This window comes from Macaca thibetana, chromosome 7 (assembly GCF_024542745.1).
Source record: "Macaca thibetana thibetana isolate TM-01 chromosome 7, ASM2454274v1, whole genome shotgun sequence".
NCBI classification, from domain to species: Eukaryota; Metazoa; Chordata; class Mammalia; order Primates; family Cercopithecidae; genus Macaca; species Macaca thibetana.
The window spans coordinates 43,565,084-43,587,975 of record NC_065584.1 but is presented as its reverse complement, the minus strand read 5'-3'; the positions used below and the strand labels follow the sequence as shown (position 1 = coordinate 43,587,975).

The 22,892-nt window shown below is 41.7% G+C and overlaps 1 protein-coding gene across 1 annotated transcript in view; it reads left to right on the top strand.

Annotated features, from left to right (window-relative positions):
- Positions 1–22,892, top strand: part of SYNE2 (spectrin repeat containing nuclear envelope protein 2) — a 377,154-nt gene that overhangs the window by 321,895 nt on the left and 32,367 nt on the right. Inside the window, 5 exon segments of the mRNA XM_050797880.1 lie at positions 4,479–4,673; positions 6,905–7,030; positions 14,391–14,546; positions 16,491–16,649; positions 18,255–18,421. Coding sequence (XP_050653837.1) covers positions 4,479–4,673; positions 6,905–7,030; positions 14,391–14,546; positions 16,491–16,649; positions 18,255–18,421 — 803 coding nt within the window.

The window sequence follows — 22,892 nt, the reverse complement described above, 5'->3', positions numbered from 1 at the left end:
TAATGTTTTTGATGATAATGTGATCCAAGTGTGCTCTCTGCAATGTGAGGCCAGCAAGGTGCAGTCACCACACCCCACAGCCCGGTCCCTAGCATTGTGAGGTTGGAAACCCAATATTACCCATTCATCCAGAAATACTGAGGTTCTCTTGGGCCATGAGAGGAGGCATGGAGTGGAGATGGGTGAATAAAGTGGGGGATTTCAGGGCGACAGACTCAAACCACCCAGATTCTTAAGCCACTGACTAATGTATAAATTGACCATTAGTGTAGTAATATACAGTGATAGTTTTGTTTACTCTTGAAGGGCAAATTCAGTGGGTACAAAAAAAAAAATAGAATGAATAAGACCTAACTATTTGATAGCGCACAGTAGGGTGACTATAGTCAATAATAATTTAATTGTGTATTTTTAAATAACTTAAAGAATGTAATTGGATTATTTGTAACTCAAAGGATAAATGTTTGAGGGGATGGAAACCCCATTCTCCATGATGTGCTTATTTGACATTGCATGCCTATATTTAAAAACCTCATGCACTCACAAAAATTTTAAAAACTAATTGTAAAAAATAAAAATAAAGGGGCAAATTCATTTAGGCAACAAAGCTTTCCAAAAGAAACTTGCTTGATGAGCACAGGCTTAACGTAGGTGGTTGGGATGTCCCATGGAACTGTAGAGCTACTCTCCACCTTAGAGAAGCCTCTCAACAAACACCATCCTCCTGAGATCCTGTACAGCCCTCACTTGTTATGCAATCATCGCATATTAATTGAGTGTCTTCTCTGTGCCAATCACTGTCCTAAGTGCTGGGTGTCTTCTGTGGACGGAGAGAAGACCTTCGCTCTCGTAAGGGCAGACAAAGTAGTAAGTAAACCAGAATAATTAATCAGATAAATTAATAAATAGTAAAATATCGGATTGTAATAAGACTTAACGTAGATCATTAAAACGGGGCCAGTAGAGATGGAGATGTGTGGCTCCTTTAGATTAGGTTGTCTCTGGCCGTGTTAGAATTAACCTGGGACTGAATGATGAGAAGGAGCCAGCCATACAAGATCTGAGGAAAGAGCCTTTCAGACCGAAGGAGAGGCTTACTCCAAGTCCCCAAGATGAGAACAAGCTCAGCACAGCAGAGGAACGGCAAAAAGGCCAGTGTGACTGGCGCAGAGCTGGCAAGGCAGCAGTGGCAGGAGGTGAACTGGAAAGCCAGGTAGGGAGGACTGTTTTGCAGGCTGGGTGTGGCAGCTGGATTACCTGGTCTGGCTGCAACCAGGGAGCCTTTGAAGCATTTCAGCTGAGGGAGAGGGCAGCATGACACTGTTTGTTTGTTTCTTTTTCTTTTTCTTTTTTTTTTTTTTTTTTTTTTTTGAGATAGAGTCTCGCTCTGTCGCCCAGGCTGGAGTGCAGTGGTGCAATCTTGGCTCACTGCGACCTCCACCTCCCAGGTTGAAGCGATTCTCGTGTCTCAGCCTCCCGAGTAGCTGGGATTACAGGTGCCTGCCACCACGCCCAGCTCATTTTTGTATTTTTAGTAGAGAAAAGGTTTCACCCTGTTGGCCAGGCTGGTCTCGAACTCCTGACCTCAGGTGATCCACCCATCTTGGCCTCCCAAAGTGCTGGGATTACAGGCGTGAGCCACCGTGCCCAGCCCCGTATTTTTTAAAGATCACTCTGGCTGTTCCTGGTTGTAGGGGAGCTAAAGAAAAAAAAGTAGGAATCCTAACATCTCACCTATCACTGCATAATGACACTCATCATTCTGTCTTGTCATTCTTGGGGTTGACAGGGGTTGGTGGTTTCTGCTTGGGGTCTCTCAGGCAGTTGCAGTCACATGGTGGCTGGGGCTGGCGTCATCTGAAGCTCACTCACATGACCGATGCTTAGGCTGGAACAACTGGAGCAGCAAGGAGCTAGGACAGTGGAGCTCCTCTCCTTGGGCATCATTCTCTGTGGTCTTGCCATGTGAGGGCTTCTGGTGCCCAGACTCCTTATATGGTACCCCAATGGCTTCAAAGATTCTTATCCCCAGAGCAAGCTGTATTGCCTTATAAACCCAGCCTCAGAAGTCACATCTATCACTTCTGCCACACTCTAATAATGAAGGCCATCATATGTGCCCACATGAGTTTGAGAGGAGGGGACACAGGTGCCACAGTTTGATGAGGATTGGCTGCAATCCCAACACACTGGGAGGCTGAGGTGGGAGGATCCCTTGAGCCCGGTTTGAGACCAGCCTGGACAACATAGTGAGACCCCGGTCTCTACAAAAAAATTTAAAAATTAGCCAGGCGTGGTGGCGCATACCTGTACTCCCAGCTGCTCAGGAGGCTGAGGCGGGAGGATCACACTTGAGCCCGGGAGGTTGAGGCTGCGATGAGCCATGGTCGCACCACTGCACTCTAGCCTGGGTAACAGAGCAAGACCTGTCTTAAAAAAAAAAAAAAAAGAGGTTATCTTTGGAATTTCAGTGATCCTTGGAGGCTGGAGGCAGTCATCTTGAAAGCGTCTGTTCGGGTGTGGTTACATCTGGGTCTTCTTTTCTGCAATAAGATAATGAGGTAACAGGGAGGGAAAGAGAAAACAATCATTCTCCTTGGTGGGTCCGGGTCTTAGGCAGATAAAGGACTTCAGCTTCTTTAGGAGAGACAATGCGGGAGGGCAGAGAGACCCTGAGACTTCTTCAGTTCAGCGTGTCAAAACACTGTATTTTGGAGTGTCGGTTTGTGAATCTGGTAAAGGAAAAGCTGGATGAAGGATGACTCTGTATTGAAGCTTAAGCATCTTGGTGAATAGTGTGCTGTTGACCAAGTTAGGGAAGACTAAGGGAGGAGCAGGTCTTCTACCAGTGGCTCATTTGCGCAGCACAATATGTTGGAGAGACGCGCGTGGAGTGCCTGTGGTCCAGTTGCTGTTTCTTTTATTTGTGTGCTGCTCCTGAGGGTGCATTTGGCTTTCCTTCTTTGGGTGTGGGTGATCTTCAGGCTTCTCAGAAACGCCTTTGTAAATTAGTGATGCTCTGTCGATGTTTATCAGCTCCCATTTTGGAAAATGCCCACACTCTGTCTCCCTCAAGAAATTCCAAGGTGAAGGAAATAATATTTATGTGTTATTTATTTATTTGCTTATATATATTTTAAGATATAGGTACTCACTCTGTCTCCCAGGCTGTAGTGCAGTGGCGTGATCATAGCTCACTGTAACCTCACACTTCTGGTGAGGCTACCTTGGCCTCTCGAGTAGCTGCGGCCACAGTACTCACCAGAATGCCCAGCCAGGAAAACATATTTAGAACAGACAAAAACTATTTAATTTTTCCTCCAAAACCAAATATGCCTTTGGGAGTATGGACACATTTTAAAGTTTTTACTTTATTTTTGTATTATAAACACCTAGTTTCAATCTCTTTAAAGAAAACCCATGTAGCCAGGTGTGGTGGTGCATCTCTTAAAAAACAGGACCCCTGCTACTCTCTGCACACTGCCTATGGAGTGGCCCAGCTCTGCAGGAGCAGTCACGGAGCTGTAACACCGCCACTAAAAAATAGAAAAAAAAATAAATAAACAAGACCTTATCTCTTAAAAATTTTTGTTTTTGATTTTTTTTGAATTTTTATTTTTTTGAGACAAAGCCTCACTCTGTCACCCAGACTGGAGTGCAGTGGCGTGATCTTGGCTCACTGCAACCTCTGCCTCCCGGGTTAAAGTGATTCTTGCGACTCAGCCTCCCAAGTAGCTGGAATTACAGGCATCCACCATCACGCCTGGCTAATTTTTGTATTTTTAGTAGAGACACGGTTTCTCCATGTGGGCCAGGCTGGTCTTGAACTCCTGACCTCAATTGATCTGCCAGTCTTGGCCTCCCAAAGTGCTGGGATTACAGGCATGAGCCATCACACCAGGCCTAAAAAATTGTTTTTAATTTTCAGAAAGCCTACATGATATTTGGATGGAATCTTTTAAAGCTGCCCCTTTGGGGCACATATCGATGTACATGTTTATGTACCCATAAAAAGCTTAAGAAATGTATATTTTTTGTATTTTTACCCTTTCTTGCATTCTTTCCCTTTATATTTGTTTAGCATAATGTAAGGTCTGTTACTTGATTTCAGGTCTGTTACTCCATTCACTTTCTTAATACTCTTAGATCCATTTACCTTGCAGGCTATTATTCTATGATGTATTTTTTTTTAATTTCTCTGTGCTTCTAATCATTACACTAAGAATCTTATCTCACCAGTCTTTGGAAATTATTTTAAGAACACCTCACTTAGTAGTATGCTTATCTACTCAATGTAAAACATTAGCTTTTGATGTGAGTGTGTGTGTATGTACATTCTAACCCAATTTGTCTAATTTATATCTAGTTTAACTCTTAAGAAAAACTCTGAAGGAAACACACACACACACACACACACACACAATCACATTTTGAACACATCAGAAACCTAAGCAAATTACTTTTCTTTTTTTTCTTAGAATAAAGAAATTCATTTTCAAAGATGGCGAACTACCTATGCCCTAACCGTGAAAGCTGGAGAGAAGTTACTGCTCACAACTGATCTGGAAACTAAAGAGTCTGTGGGTAGGAGAATCAGTCAACTTCAGGACAACTGGAAAGACATGGAGCCCCAGCTGGCAGAGATGATTAAGCAGTTCCAGAGCACTGTAGAGGTAAACTCACCACTTACTTTTCCATTCATGATACTCAAATTACATAGATTTTCATTTGCGGTGTGAAAAATGGAAATGATTTTAGGAAACTGTAGTAGCATGAGTTTCCAACTCAAGCTCTAATCCATAAGTCATGCCAGTTACTTAATGTGACATGATGATATAGCATTGCAAAAGCTCAATGTTTAGTATTTAAATACTTGAGATTCTATTAAGATACTTATTTTTATGAAACAGGAAACATATTCAATTAAAGTTCAATACATAAAACTAATGTTCCATGTACAGCCTGTTCTTGGCATAGTACATGAAAAGAAACAGACAGAAACACTTCATTTTTCTGCTGTCATCAGAGAATGTACTTTTCCATATAAGCGAATTTTCCAAATAATGTATGATTATACCTTTAAGAACTACAGTGTTATATTTTGAGTCACTATTTGGAAAATCGTTATTGTTTTGTAATGCTAAGATACCAAGTTGTTCTCAAGGCCTCTGAATTGCTTTGAACCTATGGCCCTCCCTGAACTACTGTGCTCTTTGAGTTCTGATATGGTTTTTATCATTTTTCTTTCTCTCCTTTTAATGTCAAGCTATCTATTTTTACTTTTTCTTTTTCCAAGCTCACTTACTTCTTATAGCCCACTCTTTCTAACCTGTTGTGTGTGCTAAAACTAGATAACCAAACTTATCAGACATATTTTTCTGAATTAAGAGTAAATATATGCTGAGTTAGGGCTTCAGAATTTCTCCTGTGAATAAAGTATCTGAATTTTATTTGGTATATGGACTATGTGGAATTCATTAACTAGCAAACATTTGTTAAGCATCTGCCATGTTTGTAAAGCATAATGATAATTGCAAATAACAGTTTAAAGAACTCGTGATTTTGCTTCTCCCTTTGCTTTCTTTTGAGTTGAGTTTCAGATAGTTGATATTGCTAGACAAGGGGCCTCTCTTCAGTGAGGGGTTACCATAGACTGAGGCCAACCCAAGTATGTTTAGGTATCAGCTGTACTGAAGAATAGTGTTTCATTGTAGATTTGTATAGTTTTAGTAACTTCAGGAAAAGAAGTTTATCCTAATGAATTGAATCTAAATACCCTATAGTTGAAAATGCAGGCACCTATTTTGTTCAACAATTAAAATTTCAAGAAAAGAGATGGTCGACCCTTGACTTGGCTTTTAACCCCAGATCCATGGGCTAGTCATTTTTCTCTGAGCCTTAGTTTTCCCATTTAAATATGATAATACTTGTTTTAAAAATGATAATACTTTCCCTGTATATCTCCTAAGGTTATTATAATTACTATGGGTTAATAAAGTTGAAAATGCTTTGTAAACAGGAAAGTGCTTTAAGCAGAAGGTGGTAGTCAGCACAGTGGTGAGAAATAGAAAGTGAAGGTTAAATGTGAAAAGGTCACTAAAGCCAGGCTGTAGAAAGGAGAAGAGAGTCAGCAGAGGAGAGGGGTGATGGTGGAAAAGAAGACAAGGAAGGTGGCTGAGTGCTTGTGCTCTGTGGTGCTATTATAGCATATGCCAAAGACTGTCAATGCTAACAGTCAATCCATACAGTAGCCTTTTAGGTGTGAACTTTTCCAAAATTAAAGTAGAAATCACGTTGGTTAGATGAGAAGGATATGGGAGCGAGGAAGAACTTTTTTATTTTTATTTATTTATTTATTTTTTGAGATGGAGTCTCGCTCTGTCGCCCAGGCTGCAGTGCAATGGCACGATCTCGGCTTACCGCAGCCTCCGTCTCCCAGGTTCAAGCAATTCTCCTGTCTCAGCCTCCCAAGTAGCTGGGATTACAGGCACATGCCACCACACCCAACTAATTTTTGTATTTTTAGTAGAGACAGAGTTTTGCCATGTTGGCCAGGCTGGTCTCGAACTCCTGACCTCAGGTGATCCACCCACCTCGGCCTCCCAAAGTGCTGGGATTACAGGCTTAAGCCACCATGCCCGGCCCAGAAGAACTATTTTCAAGCAAAGGCCAGCCTGGTGGTTGAAATGAGCCACAGGTAAAGCTGCAAGGAGGCTTGAGTCATATTGGTGTTCCTTCTGCTTTTGGGAGACCATAGTCTGCTCAAGACAAGGAACTGGGTATCTGTGTGATTTATAAAAACAAACTTAATAGAAAGATTATGTGGAGTAAATGAGCTATTCTATCTCCACAATTCATTCTAAAGAACAAAGTACTTACCAGTTTTAATCTTGTTTTCAAATAGACCTGGGACCAGTGTGAAAAGAAAATCAAGGAGTTGAAAAGCAGGCTGCAAGTTTTAAAGGCACAAAGTGAAGATCCTCTTCCAGAGCTTCACGAGGACCTCCATAACGAAAAAGAGCTGATTAAGGTATTGAAATCCGAACAAGTGGCCAAAATAATCACTTAGCTGTTTTCTGAGTACTTTGAAGTGCTTCTTTGCCTCTTTCTGTGTTGAAACTGAGTTTTCATTTTCAAATCAGAAAATATTTTCCCGATCTACTGTCTAACACAACATGCTGGTCTCTCAATGAATTAGAATTGATGCTTTTTACAATTGTTGTTTGAAGACGAGAAAGACTTTTGCAAAAACTCACTTCTTAGGATCTTAGGGGTTTTCTCCTTCAGGTCCTCTTTGTGTCTGTTCCTCCTCTGTAATATAAGATGTGGCCTCTGAGATTCCTGTAAAAGCTGTTCCCTTATCAAATGTCCTTTTCTTTGAAACGAGAGTAAAATATGACTAAAGAATTCATTTTTGAAAGCCAGTAAGTTGGGGTTTGCTCCAGTATAACATTTTTATAAAACGGTCCAAACTATATTCTTCCTAATGAATACCACACTAGCAAAAATTCCTGGATATTTTAGGCCTTAGCTGAAGACAAGGCAAACTTATGGATAGGAATTGGGGCCAGGAAAATTCCCAGGTCAGCAACTCCCTGCATCTCTTTTCTGTCTGCAGCTTTGATGTTTAAAGACATTGAGAGACTGTTGGAATGGTCTTCTAATTTTTTACTTCCTTCAATGACTTTCAGGGATCAAACTGAAGAAATGAGGAAGAAATGAATAGTCTCCTACTTCAAGTTGGGCTAGAAATTAGTGTCTTTCTCCCTACATCTTTTTTCTTTATTGTAAATATGTCTAATGTGCTAAAAGGCATAACAAATAATATGGCAAACTGCCATGACACCATCACCCAGCTAAAATATAAAAAAAATTTATACACACAGTTCAAGTGTCCTGTATGATCTAACTTCTCCTTAGAGGTGTCAGTAACCCTGGATTTGGTGTTCATCATTCTTACACATGTCCTAGTAATTTTAATACTTGTGTTTGTAGGTGTCAGTGTTTTTCTTTGTTTGTTCATTTGTTTGTTTTTGAGAGACAGGGTCTGGCTCTATCTTCCAGGCTAGAGTGCAGTGGCACGATCTCAGCTCACTACAACCTCCACTTCCCAAGCTCAAGCGATCCTCCCACCTCAGCCCCCGAGTAGCCTGGACTACAGGCACACACCACCATGCCCGGCTAATTTTTGTATTTTTTTGTAGAGACGGGGTTTTGTCATGTCGCCCAGACTGGTCTCAAACTCCTGGGCTCAAGCAGTCCTCCTGCCTTGGCCTCCCAAAGTGCTAGAATTACAGGCGGGAGCCACACACCCAGCCTGCTGTCAGTGAGATGTAGAATTGCTTTCTGTTTTTAAACTTTATATAGCTAGGCATGGTGACTCAACAACTATAATCCCAGCACTTTGGGAGGCTGCAGTGGGAGGATCCCTTGAGTCCAGCAGTTTGAAAGTAGCCTGAGCAACAAATTGAGATCCCCATATGTACAAAAAAAATTTTTTTAATTAGCTGGGTGTAGTGGCACTTGCCTGTGATCCCAGCTGCTGGGGAGGCTGAGGTGGGAGGATCCTTTGAGCCTAGTAGGTCAAGGATACAGTGACTCATGAATGCACCACTACATTCCACCCTGAATGACAGAGTAAGACTGTCTCTAAAAAGTAAACAAAATACATAAATTTTAAAACTTTATATAAGCAGTACTATGTATAATATAATTTTTTTTTCTTTTTTTAAGACAGAGTCTCCTGTCGCCTAGGCTGGAATACAGTGGTGCAATCTTGGCTCACTGTAACCTCCACCATTTGGGTTCCAGCAATTCTCATGCTTCAGCCTCCCAAGTAGCTGGGATTACAGGCACACGCCACCAGACCTGGCTTATTTTTTGTATTTTTAGTAGAGATAGGGTTTCATCATGTTGGCCTGGCTGGTCTTGAACTCCTGGGGCCTCAAGCAATCCGCCTGCCTCGGCTTCCCAAAGTGCTGGGATTACAGGCGTGAGCCACCACACCTGGCCCACAATGTAACTTTTTTCCTTCATTATGATTTGGAGTCATTGATGTTGGTACCTAATGCACATTCATTCTCACTGCTGTATAGTATGCATTATAAGAATATATAGTCACTTGGTATTATCAGATTTTTTTTAACTTTTGCTAGCCCAGCAGCTATGAGTGAGATAGTGTCTCTTTATAGTTTGCTAGTCAGTTTCACATTTTTTTCATATTTGCCCTTTTGTGAATTGCCTATTTGTACCTTTTACTGATTTTTTTCTATTGGGCTATTTGTCTTTTTCTTACTGAGTTGAAGGAGCTGCTTATTTATTTTAAATATTCCTCTTCTACTGAGTGTATACATTGCAAATGTCTTTTCCCATCTGAGAGCCTGTTTTTCTACTTTTTCCTTGGTGTTGCTGGCTGAACAAAAGATATTTTGTTAATGTGGATGAATTTGTCAGTATTTTCCTATATGATTAGTATTTTCCACTTCCTCTGTGAAATCTTCATACTAAAGTCATAAAATACATGCTTACATTTTCTTCAAAAAGTTTTCGGTTTTTGGTTTTTATATTCATATCTTTATTCATTGATGAATTGATTTTTGCATACATTTTAAGGCAGAGATCCATTTTGTAATTTTATTCATCTGGATAGCAGTTGTCTTGGTGCCTATTTATTGTCTAATGTCAAATATCAGATTTCCATATACGCAGGATTCTTTTCTCAGTTCTCTGTTCCATTGGTCTGTGTAGCTCAGCTTTAATATCAAACTATCTTAATGGCTGCACTTTATTGTAACACATCTTTATTTCAGGTATGATGTGTACCCACACCTTGTTCTCTCACATTAGTTTGGATGTCCCTAGATCTTTGATCTTCTGTAACTTTGAGAAGCAGCTTGTTAAACCATGAAAAGTTCTGATAAAGAGTTATAATTGAATTGCATTGAATTTATAGATTAACTTGGATAAATTTTTTTAGTATTCCTGCTTATGCTCATGAATGTGGTATATATTTCCCTTTGGTCATATTATTTAGTTTTTTTCACTAATGGCTTATAATTTGTTTTTTTTTTTTTTTTTTTTTTTTGAGATGGAGCTTCATTCTTGTCACCCAGGCTATCGTGCAGTTTACGATCTTGGCTCACTGCAACCTTTGCCTCCCTGGTTCAAGGGATTCCCCTGCCTCAGCCTCCCGAGTAACTGGGATTACAGGCACCTGCCACCACGCTCAGCTAATTTTTGTATTTTTAGTAGAGATGGGATTTCACCATGTTGGCCAGGCTGGTCTCTAACTCCTGACCTCAGGTGATCCACCTGCTTCGGCCTCACAAAGTGCTCGGATTACAGGCCTGAGCCACCATACCTGGCTTATTCTTGTTACAATTTTCTTAATCACAAAAGAGATATCTTTTGTTAGATTTATTTCTTGGTGCAATATTTGGAAGCTTTTGAAAATACTACCTTTTTCTAATTATATTTTTTAACTGATTATTGCTGATACCTAGGAATGCAATTGGTCTTTGCATATTTATGTTTAACCATCTTGTTAAACTCTTATGTTAATTCCAGCAATTCGTTTATGTATTTTTTTGGGTGTCTGTGAGACCATCATCATCTGTCAATAATGACAAGGTTATTTTTGTTTGTTTCTTCTTTTTAATATACTTTTTTTTTTCCTACTTTTCCTACACAGGTCAATACCTTCAGAACATTGTTAAGCAGAAGCATTAATAGCTGAGTCTTCCATTCTTGATTTTAGAAGAAAATGATTAACATTTCACTATTAAGTGATATTTGCTGGTGATGTGTCAGTCAGTGGCCTTATTAGGTTAACAAGATTTCTATGCCTAATTTTCAAGGTTTTTATCATCCCTACCTTATTAGGTTTAGAGCAAGACTTTGGTAACAACGGAGAGAATTTGGAGTCATGCTCTCAGCTGATACAGAGTTTCCTTCCATAAGGTCTAGGAACCTGTGCAGAATGTGACATGTAAACCCTTGAGCAGCCGTAATTTTTTTCAAGTATCACACTTCTCAGTTTCCAGTGGGATCTTTTCAGCTTTCATGGTCTCAGCATCCTATTTATCAGTGGAAAGAATCAGGAAAGGGAAAGAGCATTGAGTTCATTCAACCATGACCATATTCCAAAAAGATCCCAAGTAACCCAAAGCTTGTCCGCGTCAGTGTGTTTCCTTCCTGATTCACCTGGGGGAAATATGCTAGCCACTTGACCAATTTAAGCTTGACTTTCCTCCTCATAAAATTATATTCCCTTCTAAGCACAGCTGCAAAAAGAAAAAGATAAAAGATAAAAAAGAAAAAGTGTATTCCCACTACAGCCAAGTTGAGGAATGGAATGATTTCCTTACATATATGTTTCATGTATATTCTAACTTCACTATTATGAAAATTGCTACAATGGACATCTGTGTTTCATAACACTTGTCCAAAGATTGAGTCCTTGGAACAGTTTGGTTTTTAAATAATTTTTGTATAAGTAATATAGTCACATGGCTCAAAATTCAGAAGGTGCAAAAGGTATATGTGATAAATTTTTCTCTTATCAATTCCTCTCCACAGAAGCAATCAATGTTACCGGTTTGTTGTATATTCTTCCAAAGATAGAGTATGCATATACAGGCCAAAATGTATTTGTATACCCATTCTTTTTCGGTCTTCTTTTTTCCAAATGGTAGTACAGAAAAATGGGACTTGACAGTTCCACTGGTAATTGAGTCCATAGGCAAGGCCTAAATGCTGTCCTGATACTGCAGAGTCTAGTCAAATCCTGTGCAACACCACTTTTTGTAGCTAAACAACTTGAAGTTGTACATCCCATGTTACATAAAAAATTGGAAATTTCCATGTATTCTTGTGGTATAGATAATTTATCTGGTTGCATGAAGATGGTGGAAACTTATCTGATTTCTCTCTGACAGTTTGGTTGCCAATCTGGGGCAATTTAATTTAAAGACAGGCATGATTGTTGACATTTTTATACAAACTGATCGTCAGCTACAGTAAACTTCCACAAGAGACCTCATTCTATATACTGTTTAACTCCCTACTTTTTTCATGTAGTGTTTATGAACATTTTAAAGCTCTCGAGACATACTGCCAAATTGCTTTCCTTTCAGCCATACATTTTGGTATCTGAAAACTTGCTGTGCAGCAGTACCATGGCAGGTTCTGGGCACTGCATCAGTGAGCGGTGTTGTCATGGTCCCTGCCATGTGTGGAGCTAATGGTCCAGTCTGCCAGAGAGACCTGTTCACCAGATAGCCACACTGTATGCACAGGGGTGTGTGTGTGTCTGTGTGTCTGTGTCTGTGAACATGGTGAGTGTTAGAGGGGAAAAGCGCAGGGCAATGAGAGTAGAACAGGAGTCTCAACCTTATCCAGTGACTGTATACTTTCTGATTGTCAATATTATAAGTATTCAAACCATACTGAGTGAAACCTGGCTGGGCATAACTTGGCGGCCAAGCCAGCACCTCTGAGCAGGGCACTGGACAGGCTGAGCTTCCTGCCACCTGACTGGGAAACTCTGTCTGAAGCTCAGCGGTTTCCAGATCTCCAATTTCAAGTCAGTAAGTGGTACACCTCGGCTGGCAGGTGGCCCCTTTATGTTACATAGCTTTCCAGAGCGTTCCACTGTGGAATCTGCTGTCATCTACTTTACTGGAACCAATTGTGAGACCAAAAGCAGTAATACAAATGTTAAATACCTAATGATTTAGCTTCTGAGAAAGGTGTTAATTCCTCATTCTACATGTAACCTTTAAAAGAATTATCTGGGCCACTTTATTAAACATAAATTGTTGTTGGTAAGTTACGAAATCATGCCAATGTAGCTTTTAGAACTCTGAAAATCAATCAGAATTAACATACTGTTAGGGCCCTTCAAACTTATCCCTGATTTTAGGCATAGTAGCAGCAGGGCATGGTGGCTTGCCCTTGTCATCCCAGCACTTCAGGGGGCTGAGGCAAGAGGATCACTTGAGCTGGGGAGTTTGAGGCAAGAGGATCACTTGAGCTGGGGAGTTTGAGACCAGCCTGGGCAAAATGATGAGACTTCCATCTCTACAAAAAAATTTAAAAATTAGTCAGGTGTGGTGGTGCATGCCTGTAGTCTCAGCTACTCTGCAGGCTGAAGCATGAGGATCACTGGAGCCCAAGAGGTCAGTCAAAGCTGCAGTAAGCCATGATCATGCCACTGTACTCTAGCCTGGGCAACAGGGTGAGACCCTGTCTCTAAAACAAAATAATAAAAGTTAAAAAGGCATAGTATCTTATTTCAGGTTTCAGTTGACAGATAGGACTGGAGACCCTTAAAATGTGCCAAGTCATGAAGAATTGTAAGCACAATAAAAACCTGGTGGACTCGAGTGTTTTGGCTGTTTCCTTTTACCTTCCCTGCTGTGAAAGTAAATCTCTTGAGTAAATCCTAGATTTCAAAGTTTCAATTTGACAATGACAGTGCTGCTTCTTTTTTTGTTTGTTTTTTGGAGATGGAATCTCACTCTGTCAGCCAGGCTGGAGTGCAGCGGAGTGATCCTGGCTCACTGCAACCTCCACCTCCTGGGTTCAAGCGAGTCTCCTGCCTCAGCCTCCCGAGTAGCTAGGATTACAGGCCACCACGCCCAGCTAATTTTTGTATTTTTAGTAGAGACAGGGTTTCATCATGTTGGCCAGGCTGGTCTCAAGCTCCTGACCTCAGGTGATCTGCCCGCCTCGGGCTTCCAAAGTGCTGGGATTACAGGTGAGCCACTGAGCCCAGCCATTGCTGCATTTCAAAAGATAGGTGTTTCCATGGCCAGAAAATTATCTGCTAACTAATCTTTGCCAATTATTAGAAAAGTTTATTTCTGTCTTCCATTATACTTACTCATTAGTTTCAAAAGTTAGCCAAAAATAATTCCCTTTGAACAGAAGTCATTGCTGTTACATGATTACCACAATAGCAGAAATGCATTTCTTAGGGTTTTTTTTAATGGAAAATCACATTTTAAATCTATCTGAAATGTAGTTTCAGGATTAAAAATTGTATGTGTGCGTGTGTGTGTATGTCAAGATTATTAGATTCCAAATATACTTTCCTCTAAATAAAGACCTACATGACTTTAAAATAGAATAAATTCTGTCGAAATCAGAGCTACCTGAGGAAATGAAAATAAAGGTAGAAAAGAGTTTTCCGTTGAGAAGAAGGTGGTGGAGAACTGGCCAACCACAACTGCAGGCGCTCGCCTTGGGCTGTTTCCCATTCAGAAGGTCCCTCCCCCTCTCCTGGCCTCCCCTCCCCCAGAGTCTAATCAAAGGATTAGCCTACAGGTTTGGAAACAACAGCCGCTTGAGTTGAAGGCTTTTTACCCCCTTCTTGTGATTAAATGCAGGAACTTGAACAGTCTTTGGCTAGCTGGACTCAGAACTTGAAAGAACTTCAAACTATGAAGGCAGACTTAACCCGGCACGTTCTCGTGGAAGACGTGATGGTTTTGAAGGAGCAAATAGAGCATTTGCACAGACAATGGGAGGACCTCTGCTTAAGGGTAAGTCAGCTCACTGCAGGGCACGGCTGTTTGGGAGTGGATTGAAATGTCTCTGAAGGCCAGACAAAGTAGAAAGGAGCTTAATTTCATTGAACCGGAGGCCCTTTTCAGTGGGACCCCTGGCCTGGCCGCTGCTCCTTTAGAAGGCAGCAACATGGTTTAACAGATTTGACCCTTTTGTTTCTCCAGCGCTAAATGCTAGAACTTTGCACGCTTTTAATGAGCTTTTTTTAAAGTCACTTTAGGTGGAGACAGAAATTGCAATTCTGATCAGATGTGTAGACTGCTCTCTGGCTTGTGTAGGTGGCAAGCCCTAATCAGTGTATCAGAAGCAGGACCCAGTGAAGAGGTCCTTTACTGGGGAGTCTCTTCTGGGCCTAACAGCAGGAGTCTTACTTAATGCCCAGCAAGCATGGGAGCATTTCATATGAGTACTCTGCATTCACAGGCAATCTGATGTTTATTTCAAGTAGCCGGTTTCTAAAATTCTCTAAGAGAAGTGATCAACTGCTATGTTGTCTCACTGGATCACTTTGACTTATTAAGAATGGGATTGTGTTAATAGAGTATTATATGGTATAGGCTTGTGACAGGATCAGGATTGAATTAAGGGATTCAAATAGTCTTAAAGATCTTTGTTTTAAGAACATAGAATTCTAGTGAAAATAAATTCCTTAATCTCATTTTTGTGAATTAAGAGATGTATTTAAAAAGTTGAAATTCAGGCACATTCTCCTTCTTGATTTTAGTATTTAATATTCACAATGTACCCTAATTTTAAATTTTATTTTAGAACTTTTTAAATTTTATATAAAAGAAAATGTTTAGAATATATGAAAAGTGTTCTGAAAGTTAGGGTACACAGGAAGACTGCGGCCCAGATGTTCCTAATTGTTACTATTATGAAATCAATCAGGATGACACTGTGCAAAATGCCAGGATTTTTAAAAGATAAACAGATGCCCTGAGGAATGGAAATTTCGGATAGTTTTTCAAGCGTTTTTAACACGTTTGCCTGGGTAGGATATATAAGCATTCAGTATTTTCTCCTCCTTAAAGAGCAGAGTTTCTTTATACACAGCAGGAAAATCTCAGAGAATTCAACCTTGGTTTCCTGGTCCATATAGTGGGGTGTCAAAACTTTACCAAAGAGCCACCCCCTTTTAACCCTACGATTCTGAAGATTCTTAAAACCTGAGAATACTTTTGTACATCTAGTAAGGCTGATTTGCATTATTTAAATTTATATTTAGTGAAATTTAAACCTTTAAGGAGGAGGACCCTTAGCTGATGTCAGTTTAGGGGCTACTTATGCGTAATGGGGCATTGGGTATTTTGGGGTCAGCCTGCTTGCTGCAGACCAGCTGATGGCGATATATCCATGGTTTCCATCCAAAATCCAGTGCTTAACAGGAAAGTGGGTTAAATGAGTGATGTACATTGTTTTTGGTTTTACTTTGTTTTGAAGCATAACAATAGGACATTTAAAAGGCTGTAGTTTTCCTGGTCCATTTGCATTATAAATGTTTGATTTACATTCTGTCTGGATTAATAGTTTTTAAACAGGACGTTGTCCTTATGTTGGTATAAGGATTTAATTTGTTGTTAAAAGGGCAAGGATTTGGGTTATATCTTCATCTAGCCTTTCCTGTTTTTAATTTTTAATATAACTGGATAGTAACACACAAGTATTGGGTAAAACAGTCCTTCCAATCAGCTACGTTTCAGGTACAGTATTTGTTATTTTTTGTGGCATTTATCACAGGTGTAAGGAACTTCTGTTGATGTGAAACCCTAGGTTTTTAAGAGGCAAAGCCAGACAAGGGTGAGTGTAGAGAGCTACTGATTAAAATGAATGAAACTCAGTCTTTTTGATGTGAGGGAGAGAAGGGGGTGCTTTCCTTCCTGGCTATACTCAGCTGCCAAATGTATTTTCATTTGCAGGTGGCTATACGTAAACAGGAGATTGAAGACAGACTCAATACATGGATTGTATTCAATGAAAAAAATAAAGAGTTGTGTGCCTGGCTGGTGCAGATGGAAAACAAAGTTCTACAGACAGTGGACATTAGTATTGAAGAAATGATTGAAAAGTTACAGAAGGTACGGGAGGATACCCAGGGTGGATGTAGTTCTGACTACCGTGGAATTGTCGGCCCTCCTCGCTCCTAGGCCCAAACAGGTGCAGGGTTACGGGTGCTTCCAGTAGCATTTTAGAAATTTGAAGGGACTTCACTATTTTTGATCCTTTTGAGAGAGCAGTGGGAAGAGAGAAGGTTCCAGAGAGATGGGAGTGTGAGACCATTGTCAGTGGGCATGGTACTGAGGGGAGTTGCTTTCTCTCCATTAGGAAGTGTGGCCAGGGAAGGGGCTTACACATCAGCTGATACCCCAAGTGAGTTAGAGTTTCTCCAGTTGTTATTAAGAAGCTCTCGTTGGCCAGGCGCGGTGGCTCATTCCTGTAATCCTAGCACTCTGGGAGGCCGAGGCGGGTGGATCACCTGAGGTTAAGAGTTCGAGACCACCTTGGCTGACATGGTGAAACCTCATCTCTACTAAAAATACAAAAATTAGCCTGGTGTGGTGGTGGGCGCCTGTAATCCCAGCTACTTGGGTGGCTGAGGCAGGAAGATTGCTTGAACCTGGGAGGTGGAGGTTGCAGTGAGCTGAGATGGTGCCATTGCACACCAGCCTGGGCAACAGAGTAAAAATTCCATCTCAAAAAAAAAAAAAAGCAGCAGCAGCAGCTCCCCTTGCCAAAGGGGAGAGGCCAAAAGCAGTGAGGCTCATAATTTTGAAATGGTCACTGGTCTCTACAGGGAAAAGTAATAACATTCTTGCTGCAGTCACCCAAAACACCACTCAGTCAACCCTCTGGAAAACTGGAAACGACAGCAGCCTAATTAGTTATGCTTAGTTGTCCTCAGTTCCCAAGTAGGTTAAAAGAAATGTGTGAGAGGAAACAGAGAGCTTTTGAATTAGGTAACTATTAAAAACAAAGTAATTATTGCCTTACATATTTTGCATTTGCCTGATGCTCGTTGCCTGACTTTTTAGCTACTCACTGAAAAGTTAGCTTCATTAGAAGGTATGAGGTTGGCCGGGCACGGTGGCTCACGCCTGTAATCCCAGCACTTTGGGAGGCCGACGCGGGCGGATCACAAGGTCAGGAGATCGAGACCACGGTGAAACCCCGTTTCTACTAAAAATACAAAAAATTAGCCGGGCGCGGTTGTGGGCGCCTGTAGTCCCAGCTACTCGGGAGGCTGAGGCAGGAGAATGGCGTGAACCCGGGAGGCGGAGCTTGCAGTGAGCCGAGATCGCGCCACTGCACTCCAGCCTGGGCGACAGAGCGAGACTCCGTCTCAAAAAAAAAAAAAAAAAAAAAGAAGGTATGAGGTTGGGTTTTGAGACAGTGTCTCACTGTGCTCAAGTGCAGTGGCAAGATCATAGCTCACTGCAGCCTCAACCTTCTGGGCTCAAGGGGTCCTCCCACCTCAGCCACCCAAGTAGCTGGGACTGCAGACATGTGCCAGCATACCTGGCTAGTTTTTTCAGAAGTGGGGTCTTGCTATGTTGCACAGGCTAGTCTTGAACTCCTGGACTCGAGTGATCCTCTTGCCTTGGCCTCCCAAACTGCTGGGATTATTGGTATGAGCCATTATACCTGGCCAATTTTTTTTTTTTATGTTTTGGTGCCTTTGCCAGGACTGCATGGAAGAAATAAACTTGTTTAGTGAAAACAAGTTACAGTTAAAGCAGATGGGTGACCAGCTGATCAAGGCCAGCAACAAATCGAGAGCAGCTGAGATCGATGACAAGCTCAACAAAATTAACGATCGTTGGCAACATCTTTTTGATGTCATCGGATCAAGGTAAGAAATGGGCTAAAAATGATTCTTACTCTCCAGGAACAGTAATTACTTTACAGATCTAGTAAACTGAGCCCAGCCTTCCTCTAAGATGATCCAGCAATTTTATAAGTTTACAGATTAAGGCAAAGTTTGATAAAAATGAGTGGAAATTCTTTCCATGTTATAAAAAAAACTAGATGCTAGTATATCCCACCTTAATATTTTTTCTTTAGCTTACAACTTCACATGCATTAGAGTAGTTTTATATAAGGGTTGGAAACTTATTTGGAAAGGGATCCTTCGGAGGGGGTATTGTTTAGAAATTCTGACTCTGTGTTAGCATTTATGTGTCCCCACAGCGGAGCCATGGCTGTTGCTCCTGCCTCAGTGCGGCAAATCAGGCAGGTGAGGGCACAGGCCTGGTTTCTGGAGGCTGGGGGCCCATGACTGCCCCGCCACCCGCACTCACGGCAGGGGCAGGAGTCTACTCTAAGTGTGTGGGCTCAGAGTGCCAGGTCTCCCAGGGGTGTCTTGTCCTAGGATGTGGATTTGGACACAGCCAAGTCCTAAATCAAAGGGCCACAAATCAAAGCTATGTTGGCTAGTGCAATCTTATCAGAAATAGTGCTGATAATTTTATCTCTCCCCCCAAAATGATGGTGATGCCCAAAGTTCTTAAATGTCTTCAAATTCCCTCTCTAAAGACAAACCCCAAGTGGATGTTTATTCAGTGGCCACCTGGCATACGGAGAACAGTCACTTGGCCTTTGGACTGCTTGTGCAGCTGTGCTTCCACTGGCCACACAGGTCCTTTCCATAGCAGTATACTCAGATGTTTTGAACAACACCTAGAATTAGGAATATACAGGAGAACCTATAAGGTGAATAAAGAATTGGGGGGTGATGAAAGTAAGATACTCTTAATAATTTGGCATCTTCTTTACCTCATTGTTTACTGGAAACCACAAGTGAACCTGAGTCAGTCAACAGAGGCACCGGGCTAAATAAGTTGAGTCAGTTACGTTAGTGGGAGTAGGTATCTGAGCAGCTGTAAAACCAAGTGGTTTGAGAGCTCAGATCCCATCTTCCTGGGATCAAGAAGATCCTTACAGAGGGGCTGTGTTCCCAGAGGGTCCTGAATGAGGGATTGCGGTTACTGGTGGCAGAGAGAGAGACACATATGTTGAGAGCAAACAGGTACAGAATAGAGCAGCGTTGAAGCCATTCAGGAAGTGAAGAGAAGCCCCATTGGCCCCAAACGTAGGAGATGAGCTAGAAAGATGGGCTGGGGCTAAATCTTAGAAGACTTTAAATCTCAGCTAAATATTGGCCTTCTGAAAAAAATATCTGAATCATGCCTGATTCCTTAGCAGTGGAGGGTTTGCTGAAGACAAATATTAGGGGGATTTGGCTGGCAACATAGACTGGCCCAAATTCAACTTCTCTCCACAGCCAACTGGGGGAAAGAAAAAAAACCTACAGAAATGCATGGTGGAAACCTAAGTAAGGATTAAGAGTACAAGTTTTGAACCATTCCTAACTTTCTCATTTATTCACTGTGAAAACTTGAGTATGTGATTTAACCTTTCTAGGCCTCAGTTTCTAAGTCTGTAAAATGGGTCTAATTGGCTTACATCAGAGGCCACTGGTGCTGTCTGCTGTGAGGATATATATCATATCTTTGGTATAGGGCCAGCACAGCACATGTGAGCCAGCATTTATGGAGTGGTTGTTTTAGTTACTTTTCCATGAGAAGGCTCTGAAGTCGTGTGTGTATTGAGTGGAAGATGATTCTGTCGGTGACCTCTAGTGATGAGAGGTCTTTCCCCAGTGAGGCCTGCAACTGGACTACCTCATTCTCAGAGCTGAGAATAGTGTGTCAGATGTATGTTGAAATGAATAAATGTTTCAGTTCATTCGTTAATAATAAGATCATTTCTGTGGGATAAATTGTGTCTTTGTGGTTGCCTTTATAGCGTAAGTCTTCTCGAGCCCTTGGCACTAGTCGAGGGTATGATGGCATCACACCCATTCATGGATGATACAGGATCAAGATCTAGCTAATGTTTCTTGAAGGTTAGAGTGACAGTCCATTTTTAATCATTCATGCTCTGCTTATATCACTTTGGAGTTTAACAGGCTGTTTGCTTTCCTCGCTCACTCTTTGCCTGTCTTCAGCCAGCCTTTTGGTGGGAAAGAGATAAAACAGTGGGTAAAATTTTATTGATCTTTTTGGAAAGCACAGCTGGGGGAAAAGGAGTTGAAATAGGAAATATGTTGTCAGCTGCCTATATTCTTAGCAATATGCCTTTTGTGTATGATTTCACTTAAACTTCACTGTGATTCTGGAGAGTAGATACCATTGTCCCATTTTACACACTGAGAAGGAAACTGAGGACTGAAGCTAAGCAACTTACCCATAGTTACATAGCCAGCATGTGACGTAACCAGGATTTCAACTCGGGCAGTTTCACCTCCCTGACAGCCCAGACCCTCTCATTTGAAACACTGAAATGAGCAGTACATGCTGAGTGCCTAATCCCTTCAGCACTGAGGAATTTGGGACGGAATCATTTTTCTTATTTTAAAGCAAGGGCCAGGCTGAGACAGACAGCTAGAATCTAAGAAGCTCTTAGCTGAGTTTATTGTTCAGGTGAATCTGTGGGTTGAGGCAGCAAACTTGGACCTGTCATAATCAGCCTTACATAGAATCCCTGATGCTGACTTCACCCTGGGCGTTGTACAAAGGAAGGGAAGGGTTGGAAGCACAGGCTGCAAACTTTACGTTTGAACAGTGGCAACAAGAACCTGCTCTGCAGGGTGCCCTGATGGCTTCATTTGCCCACAGGATCCAGGACATCATGCAGCATCTTCCATCCTACCCACAGTATTCTGCTGCTTTGGCCCTGTGGCAGGGAAGAGCATTTCTTGTTAAAAATAAGATTGGCCAGGCGTAGTGGCTCACGCCTGTAATCCCTGCACTTTGGGAGGCCGAAGCAGGTGGATTACCTGCAGTCAGGAGTTTGAGACCAGCCTGGTGAACATGGTGAAACCCCGTCTCTACCAAAACTACAAAAACTAGCTGGGCGTGGTGGCACACACCTGTAATCCCAGCTACTCAGGAGGCTGAGGCAGGAGAATCACTTGAACCTGGGAGGTGGAGGTTGCAGTGAGCCGAGATTGCGCCACTGCCCTCCAGCCTGGGTGACAGAGCAAGACTCTGTCTCAAAAAAAAAAAAAAAGATTGGAAGGCGATCCTATGTAGGTACCTGGCCTCGTTACTGCAAGATCTTAACTACAAAACTAACTTTAGAATGGTTTTAGAAGACTAAGGTTTAGAATGGTTTTAGAAAACTAAGGTTTAGAACGGTTTTCAGAAGTCCAAGGCCTCAATAAATCAGGTTTAATTCACTGGAGGAAAAAATGGAATTTAGGATAGGCTTCCTTAAAAACTACATTAGATTTCTGATCATTTCGGGTGGTAGACTCCATTGTTGGATAGATAGGAGAGGAAACCAACATTGCTTATTTTTTAAGTGCCAGTTTCCTCACATAGATTATTTCATTTTAATTCTTTTTTTTTTTTTTTTTTTTTGAGGCGGAGTCTCGCTCTGTCGCCCAGGCTGGAGTGCAGTGGCCGGATCTCAGCTCACTGCAAGCTCCACCTCCGGGGTTCACGCCATTCTCCTGCCTCAGACTCCCAAGTAGCTGGGACTATAGGCGCCCGCCACCTCGCCCGCCTAGTTTTTTGTATTTTTTAGTAGAGACGGGGTTTCACCGTGTTAGCCAGGATGGTCTCGATCTCCTGACCTCGTGATCCGCCCGTCTCGGCCTCCCAAAGTGCTGGGATTACAGGCTTGAGCCACCGCGCCCGGCCTCATTTTAATTCTTAAAACAACACTGCAAAGTCAGTGTGATTCTTCATTTTACAGAGAGGGAAACTGCAGCTCAGAGAATGTCGGTAATTTAGCCAAGGACAGTGGGAACTCTGCCCGGGACAGAAACATGCACATAAGATTACATGGGCCCTGGTGTGGGTATAGAGAGGCCCGTGACTGGCTGTCCCTCAGAGTTGCTCTGGGAGCTTTTAAAAGTTCTCATGGGCCCTTGGGCAGCTTCTCGCAATGGTGACATCTACACTTTTATGAAACATGCAGATACTTTCAACAGAGGTCATTTAAAGCATTACATAGACTCCCTGATGCTGATTGTATATATGTTTGGGGATTGTAATTATGTAGAACCCAAGTTGACGACAAGAAATATTCTAAACTTTTTTTTTTTTGACTGTGCCTATTAGCCACTCTCCTTCCTCTTTTCTTCTTCTTTTTTTTTTTTTTTTTTTTTTTTTTTTTTGAGACGAGGTCTGGCTGTATGACCCAGGCTGGAATACAGTGGCACAGTCACAGCTCACTGCAGCCTCGACCTCTCAGGCTCAAACAATTCTCCTGCCTCAGCCTCCCAGGTAGCTGGGACTATAAGCACACACCAC